General features: G+C 33.5%; 2 protein-coding genes across 2 annotated transcripts; one reads left to right on the top strand and one right to left on the bottom strand.

The window, feature by feature from the left end:
- The first annotated feature begins 248 nt into the window (after positions 1 to 248).
- LOC109059571 (asialoglycoprotein receptor 2) lies at positions 249 to 5,064 on the top strand. Its single transcript, XM_042772645.1, has 9 exons — positions 249 to 729; positions 949 to 1,029; positions 2,330 to 2,386; positions 2,506 to 2,613; positions 3,115 to 3,149; positions 3,454 to 3,628; positions 3,701 to 3,858; positions 4,175 to 4,293; positions 4,586 to 5,064. Exons 1-9 carry the CDS (start codon positions 666 to 668, stop codon positions 4,770 to 4,772), a joined length of 984 nt encoding a protein of 327 aa, XP_042628579.1. The 5' UTR covers positions 249 to 665; the 3' UTR covers positions 4,773 to 5,064.
- gpatch4 (G patch domain containing 4) lies at positions 4,795 to 8,737 on the bottom strand. The gene is made up of 8 exons (XM_042772644.1): positions 8,594 to 8,737; positions 8,348 to 8,448; positions 8,079 to 8,152; positions 7,616 to 7,708; positions 7,071 to 7,181; positions 6,862 to 6,977; positions 6,683 to 6,733; positions 4,795 to 6,155 (listed from the first exon to the last, which is right to left on the bottom strand). The coding sequence occupies exons 2-8, from the start codon at positions 8,424 to 8,426 to the stop codon at positions 5,348 to 5,350; spliced, it is 1,332 nt and encodes a 443-aa protein (XP_042628578.1). The 5' UTR covers positions 8,427 to 8,448; positions 8,594 to 8,737; the 3' UTR covers positions 4,795 to 5,347.
- Between the last annotated feature and the right edge of the window lie 10 nt (positions 8,738 to 8,747).

The raw sequence follows: 8,747 nt of genomic DNA, 5'->3' as shown, positions 1-8,747 counted from the left end.
ACATTTACATATATTTTAATAGGTTGTAAAAACAGAAAAAGAAAAAAAGGTTCACTAAAAATAATAAGACAACCTACAATTAATTTAACTCTAACAACTGAAAGCTTAAATACTTTATCTATCTTAACTTTTTAACTTTCTATTTTAACTTTTTGCAAATTGGATTTTTACAGTCAAGTTTCATTTTAGACATTATAATAATGTCTACATGTGAAAATAATTCACATTTGCATAGTGATAGGACTACACTTCAAACTTCCTCAAAACACAAAGCAAACAAGTTTATGCCACAGGACAGGGAAGAACACAGTTTTGTAAGACATCACTTCTTCTTTCAGTAATAATTTAACATTTCATATCTTATTGTTATTAAGCTTCTCTAAATGTAGAATGTAGAATTAACAGTGCTGACACTTCAGACACCTCCTTGTGTATGAATATGATAAATGAGGCAGCATGTTCCGTTTTCTGACCAAACCCAGACAGCAACCAGTGTCACCCCAGGTCCAGCCCACATCTGGCCCGCATGGATTTCACGATGTTGCTATCAGAGAAATCTGTTCTTACCAAATTCTGAATGCCACATATTTCTGTTCAATCCGACTGACTGGATTTAATCACACTGCTGCTTTCTCTCTGTTTGTGGATTGTGAAGGTGAGCAAGTATGGAAGAGGAGTTGTGCTATTCAACAGTCTGCTTTAAGCCATTTGACAATCAGAAATCTACAGGTACGTGTTTTTATTTATTTTTTATTATTATTATTATTTTTTTTTTTTTTTTTTAAGTGATGGCAAAGAAACACAAGATCTAACAATAATGTTAACACAACATTTGCTCAGTTTGGTTGAAATATATTAGAGTAGTTTTTATTTTTATTCATTTATTTATTTGAATAATCAGAATATAAATGAATGAATGAATGAATGTTTGTCTTATTAATGTTAAAGTGCCACAGTTAGAGGAGTCTGTAATATATGCGGAGGTGAAAATAAAACAATCAACTACGCAGACACCTCCTGAGACCTCAGGTAAGAGATCTGTCACCAAAAAAACAAAACAAAAACATGACTATAACTATAAAACTATTTTTATATTTAAAAGAATCTATCTATCAACTGTAATACTATTACAAACAATGATATATATATATATACAGTACAGGTCAAAAGTTTGGAAACATTACTATTTTTAATGTTTTTGAAAGAAGTTTCTTCTGCTCATCAAGCCTGCATTTATTTGATCAAAAATACAGAAAAAAATTTAATATTGTGATATATTATTACAATTTAAAATAATTGTTTTTTAAATTTATTATACTTTAAATTATCATTTATTTCTGTGATATAAAGCTGAATTTTTAGGATCATTATCACATGATCCTGTAGAAATCATTCTAATATGATGATTCATTATCAAAGTTGGAAACAGTTCTGCTGCTTAATATTTTTTCAGAACATGATACTTTTTTAGGATACTTTGATGAATAAAAAGTAAAAAAAAAAAAAAAGAAGCTATGTTTTTAAAATATAAATATTTTGTAATAACAAAAAAACACTACTGGTCAGTTATTTGGGGTCAGTAATTTTTTTTCTTTCTTTTTTTTAAATAAAATCAATACTTTTATTCAGCAAGGATGTGTGTTAAATTGATAAAAAAGTGATAGTAAAGAAAATATATTATTAGAATATATATTATTAGAATTTTTTTTTTTTTTTAATAAATGCAGTTCTTTTTTTAACCTTTTATTCATCAAATATATTAGACAGCAGAACTGTTTCCAACACTCCATAATAAATCAGAATATTAGAATGATTTCTAAATGATTCATGTGATAGACTGGATGTTACATGTGACACTGAAGGCTGGAGTAATGATGCTGAAAATTCAGCTTTGCATCACAGAAATAATTTTTTTTTTTTAAGTATATTCAAATAGAAACTTTATTTTAAGTTGTAATAATATTTCACAATATTACTGTTTTTTTCTGTATTTTTGATCAAATAAATGCAGGCTTGATGAGCAGAAGAGACTTCTTTCAAAAACATTTTTTAATAGTAATGTTTACAAACTTTTGACCTGTACTGTATATATATATATATATATATATATATATATATATATATATATATATATATATATATATATCTATATATATATATATATATATATATATATATATATATATACACAAGCACACATTTTTTTTTTTTAATTGGGGGATTTTTTTAACAAATCTGACTGACATACAGATTATTTCACTTCTTTAAAATTTTTAAATAAGTTAAGAGTTACATGCTATTTTTTCATTTTCCGCTCTTTCCTGTGCAGCTGCTGAGTGTTCATTAAACAAATCTGTTTTGCCAGCACATGATTCTCTGTCTGAAGGTACAAAAAATTGAATACCTATAATTTAATCCTAACAAAACAGAACATCTTCTAAGTCTTAATTTGTCAAATATTACCATGCACTATCTTGGACTCAAACTAGTGTTATTCTTATTCAGCAAAAGATGCCACCACCCCAATCTTTTCAGCGTACAGACCAGCTACAGTTATTCTGGGGCTGCTCTGCTTCTTCCTGCTTGCTGCATTAACAGCTGTCAGCGTTTTCAGTAAGGATAAGCACTCATGTATATACACAATACCAAAATATCATTCAGTCCTACATTTGGATGTTCACATTTGGTTGCATTCTAGCCCTGTACAAGGAAGCTCAAAGACCATGATTAACTGGTTTAAGTATATTCAATCAGAGCTAGAACTAAAGTAAATGAATAAACAAATAAAATGAAAAGAGAAGTGATTGAGTACTCCTGATGTAACCTCAAATATTCCCAACATAGAAGTTTACAAATGTGTCAAGAAAAGGGAAATGTTGCTGGGTGACAACACTGGAAACTTTCTCATGTGTTCTGTTTTCTTTCACAACTTTCAACTTTCACAATTTCTTACAATCTTATAGGTGCAATATAAGCCAATGTAGTAATTAACGACTATGCCTACTAAACTCATAAATACTAAAATATCACAGAACCACTGCATTGCATTAGTCTACAAGTACTTTATATTTAACTAACAATTTGCCTTTTTTTGTTTGTTTCTCTGCCTTGCAGACTACATTCATAAGTCAAAATACAACAATATTCTGGTAAGATTAAAGCCTGACAGACATACAGCACCTCAAGGGATAGTTCACCCAAATATGAAAATTCTGTCATCACTGGCTTCAATACTGGGTTCACTGGATTCAATAGGAACCAGAAACTGTTTGGTTACCCACATTGTTCAAATATCTTTTGTGTCCATATAGAAATCCGTACAGGTTAAGAACAACTCAAGGGTGAGTAAACGATGACAGAGTTTTCATTTTTGGGTGAACTATCCCTTTAATAGTTAGAAATTTCCTCTCTGCTAAACAAAAAAGACTAACCACATGAAATCCCTTTATATAGGCCCGGCACACTCAAGAGAAAGCCACCAATCTGCAACTACTGGCAGACATGGAAGTGCTGGAGCGAGAGAGAGCCAGGCTGAAGACACAGGGTGAACAGATGAATGGCACACTTAACTTCATACTGAAAAAAAGCAGCTTTTTAGTGGATAAGTACTGTCAGTCCACTGGAAATGGTAAGCTGTTTCACTGAATCTGGAGTGAAGTCTGTTTTTCCTCCAGTTAACCTGAGCTTCTCTCCATCACAGGGGTCCAGTGTACACCTTGTCTTCAAAATTGGATTCAGAATGGTTCCAGCTGTTATTATTTCAATAAAGACTGGCCCTGGAAAACGTGGACAGAGAGTCAGGAATACTGCAAGGGATATGGAGCTCAGCTGGCCATAATAGACAGTGTGGAGGAACAGGTATATTAAATGAAGTATAAAAATATACAAGAACGTTCTAAATTTTCTTTCTTACTCAAAGACTTAATCTATGAACTTAAAAATAGTTGGTCAGTGTTTTTACAGTCTTTCCACTAGCCTCAAAGAACTTCAAATAATGTCTTTTCTCATGAGTTCAAAGTGACTTAACTGATCTTGCTTTAACATCACATTGTGATCAAAAGATGGCAAGCATCTGGTTTACACTGTACACAATAGAAATGATTGCCAACAGTAAATTTACTGTATGATTTCCACATGATTATAATGCGGTTTTCATCATCTTATGCAAATTCAGGAATTCATCAATCAGCACACCGAATCATATTATGACAAATATCATGGGTACTGGATCGGACTCTCTGAAAAGAAAGAAGAAACTTGGGTCTGGACCACTGGTGCTGAACTTGAGGGAGGGTAAGTCTTAAAAATGGCAACAGAAGAGTAATTTGATTTATAAATCAATTTTGCTTTCAATTTTTTAAAAAAATCAATATTTAATTTTTATAATTATATTTTTTACTATAGTAACAGGCAGTATTTAAAAAAAAAAAAAAAAGTTAAAATATTTATTTTTTTAACTGAAAATAAATTTCCTTTTTATAAACCATGAAAAAAAAAATCTAATCAATTAAAAAAAAATTAAAATAAAATGAATCCGTTACAGTTAAAAAGCAACTATCTGATGCTTTCCATATTTTCCTTACAGTTTCTGGGTCTATGCCCCCTTGAAAGGATACATGGAATGCGTTCTGTCAATGCCCAGCAAAAACCCACTGCAAAGCTGGATATCAACAAGCTGTAACATGAGGAATAGATGGATCTGCGAAGTGGACGTTTTAACATGGCCAACCTTCCTTCAAGCCCAACAAAACCAAAGTGGCCCCTCAACATGAACAGAAGACCGAACAAAAGACAACCATCTCAAGAATAATTTTATTTTCAAATTCATTTGAAGTTTGATTTGTTAGCAATGTTTCAAGTTACAGCTCCAAGAGAGACACATACTGTAGGAAAATGACTTAACTTAGTGCACCATTCTTCCTGTCTGTCAAACAACATCCAACTTTACTGTGACTGAATAAATACTTCAGCCACATAAATCACTGCAAGCTGTTCACAGTTCATCACATTTTTGTACTTGTCAATATGCTATTAAATATGCATTACACAAATGTAAAAAAAAAACACCATTTAATGTCACCTGTGGGTCTCAAGCTTTAAAAATTGACCATGATTTGTAAGAATAAATATGAGTGCTCCATAACAAACATGATCTGAACACGCCTGCATTTTGTCAAGTCAAGTTTCTCAGCTGGAGAATCGATGCTAACATTTCAACAGCAGCCCAGATTCTGATCTACTTCTTGTGTTTGTAGTGAGTTTGGTAGAATGCAAGGTCACTCTTTGCTTTTTTTTTTTGTTTTTTTGGCACGGACTCCTCAGACTGCAAATTTTTGGCCACCTCGTGCTATTCCTTTTTGCTTCGTTTCATTTTTTTGTTTTTCTTCCTTTCGTTCTTCTGTCCTTCTGTTTGTGTGTCCATTATCTGTGCTACATTGCTAGCATCTTCCGTTACTATCATTGCAGTAGCTGAGTTATCCACATCTTCGTAGTGCTCCATGGAAGAGCGCTTTTTCTTTTTCTTTTTGAAGGCATTATCAGATGTTTGTTGATACTCAGTACTGCCCTCCTGTGGTTGTTTGCTGTGTGTGTCTGTGGATTCCTCATTGATCTCCTCTGCGTCAGCCGTCTCAGCAGCCACCTTGGACCGTTGTTTCTTTTTCTTTTTCTTCTTGTGCATGCTGTCATCTGTCGGCAGGTGTGTGTCTTGCTCCTCTGATTTGTGTGTGAATGCCTCATTCACATCTATGCTGCAGTCTCCATGAACACGATCCTCACGTGCTTCTTTTTCTTTGCGATTTCTCTTTTTCTTCTTCTTTGGCTCTGTATCTGCGATCGTTTTGTCATTCACAGAAGCATCATTAGACTCTTTCCTCTTTTTGGGTTTGCGGTCCTCAGTATCATTACTTGAAAGGACCTGTGCTGTCATCTTATCTTCATGGATGTTATTCTCTGATGGTTCCTCCTGCCTTTTTGATTTCTTGCGTTTTGTTTTCTCTTTAATATCTGGACGTCCCTCAGGATTTAGACAATCTGTGTTGCTTGTGGATGGTTCAGCAGTGTGGTTCTTCTTACCATACTTGTTCATGAACTCCTGCTCCTGCTGCTCAAGTCGGGCCAGTTTGGCGCTCATAGTGAGTCCATGTCTGGCTCCTCTATTCACAACAAACAAACAAACGTGTTTAAGTAACCAGCATATCTGACACAGTGTTGTTACTGATAACCAAACAAATTTTTGTCAATTAAAATATAGCAGAAATATAAATATTTGATGAAAATCAAGCATAAAACAGACACACACATACATACAACACACAGTATTAAGAATCAAGGGTTCCCAAACTTTTGAATGGGGTTATTTTAATAATTTCAGCAATTTTTTTGTCTTGTGGACTAAATGTAAACATCTTTCATGTAAAAAATCTAATATAAACAAAATGACAAACTTAAAATGAAAACTAAAAATATAAAATGCTAATTCAAGTTTTTAGAAAAATAACACTGATTTGATAATATTACTTTATCTATGATTCAAGTCCTGCTCAACTGTGATAGATAGAAATGGTTAAATGCAGGAAGTTCTAGTATTATAATTTAAACCAGTTTGACTAAAACAAATGAATGTAAGGATACTGCAGATTGGGATGCATCATAGTGCAAACCTGAAGAGATCAGAGCTTACTTGTGTGCTGTTCGTCCTCCACAAGCTTTCAGCAGATCTGTATCTGATAGCCTAAAAGAGACAGACAGAAACACAGACAGCTGAGCTGGCTGAAATCAAACAATGATAGTATAATCATATTTGATACAAACTATAAGGTTTTTAAAGGAATATGTTAGGATTTTGTAATATTGGCATACTTGGTAGTGCTGGAAAGGTCCAGTTTCTGGTCCTCATCTTCAGAACTGCTGCTGCTGCTGTCATCTGAATCAGAGATCTTTTCTGGCTGCTCCTCACCTGACAGCAGTGTAGCTGACTAAGAATGGAGAAACACGACATTACAAAAACAGCAAAATCCAAATACTAAATCACTACTGACTTTTTTTTTTTTTTCATTGATTATTTGTACCTTGACAAAACATCCATAGAGCATGGACTTGGCTTGCTGAGCCTTGCGTGGCTTCTTGTTGGAGATCAATCCATCATTGCCGTCATCCGACTTCTTCACCATCACACCACTCTAAACCACAATGACAACATCAGATGAGCCGACAAAACAAATATGCCCTCATTCACACAAAACTCAGTTTGCAATAAATGTTTTTTTTTTTTTTTTGACAACTTAGAATTTTTTGTATTTACTTGCCAGATTTTCATCAAATCACAGACAAACTAAGAAAAAAAAATCTTCTTTTCTGCATTTCACCCCTGCATATCATAATCTAGATGTCTGATAACCTTGTAAATATTGTTGGCTCTGTGACAAATTGCTAGTTATGTTCTTTGTTTGTAAGTGGCTTTGGATAAAAGACTATGAATAAAACTGAACTGTAATAAATATAGTCACAAAATGTGATAGATAATGTTTACAAAAAAAAAAAAAAAAACCTACTGTAAAAAGATGATTTCTAAGTAATTGTAAAAATGTCCCTAAATCCTCTTCATATTACTTACCTGACCTGTCTCCACAACCAGATTGGATGAGGCTTTATTAAAAACATGGTCCCACCAGTGGAAAGTGAACTGCTCACCTTCCTTATGGCCCATCTGAATACAAACAGTACATAATAAACACAAACATAATGTGCATATAAGGGCTATAACAGCTGGTAACTTAAAATCTCAAAGGCTAGATATGAAAAAATAATTGACCTGCACAGAGATATGCCTATATATATTTTCCTTTTTGCCAACATTTCAAACTCATGTGTAATTATTATACACACTGGTTTTAATGACCTGATAATAAGAGACCGTAAAATGCAAAAGCTACAGGGTGAACCAGTTAGAGCACCATAACTGTGCATTATGCATAACAATAAATGCTTGTAAACAACCATCATGTCCATGTTGTCAACTACCCACATGCTGTATTCAGAGCAATTATCAAAAGATAAAAAGATGTTCTCTCACTCACCCCTCTTTTGTCACATTTAATTTTGACTTTAATAGCTTCTGAGATGCCATTCTCTGATCTGCCCAGACCTTTACCTACAATACAAGTCTAAATATTAGTCATCATCAAACAGACTTGGCATGTGTCAGTCGATTGTTTACATGAATATGCCAACGATTATGCAAAAAAATGATTTATAGCTATATGAAACTTAATAAATATAGTAACATACACAGGGTTTCCGATGTATAAAACAGTCTGCACGGTTCCTATTATATGTTCTGATTTACCTTTTTCCCATCCGTGTCGCAGAAGCTGCTCCTCTGCGAATTTTAGTCCTGTACTCTTTTCTTGGACCATTTCTGCCATTTCCACAGTAACTTCTCAGAATCTGCACATGGAAGCACGGTCACTGAAACACGGATCAAGCAACTGCACATATAGCTGTTTTAAATATCTGTTGATACTAAATAAATTTTTAATCTGTCAAAGAACAAAAATAGGATAACACATTATAAACACATTTAGGATCGTACCGTATAAAAGAGGAAAATTGGCAATAACCGCTACCACGCGTTCAGCAAGGGAGTAGACATGACACCGGAAGGTTACGAAACTACGGAATACGAAAAGGTTCAGCGCTCTTGATTAACGAAACGCGCTTAAGGCTTTTTTTTTTTTTTGCTTCAT

Source organism: Cyprinus carpio, chromosome A16, assembly GCF_018340385.1.
Source record: "Cyprinus carpio isolate SPL01 chromosome A16, ASM1834038v1, whole genome shotgun sequence".
In the NCBI taxonomy this organism is placed as follows: domain Eukaryota; kingdom Metazoa; phylum Chordata; class Actinopteri; order Cypriniformes; family Cyprinidae; genus Cyprinus; species Cyprinus carpio.
This window is presented reverse-complemented; position numbering and strand designations above follow the sequence as displayed.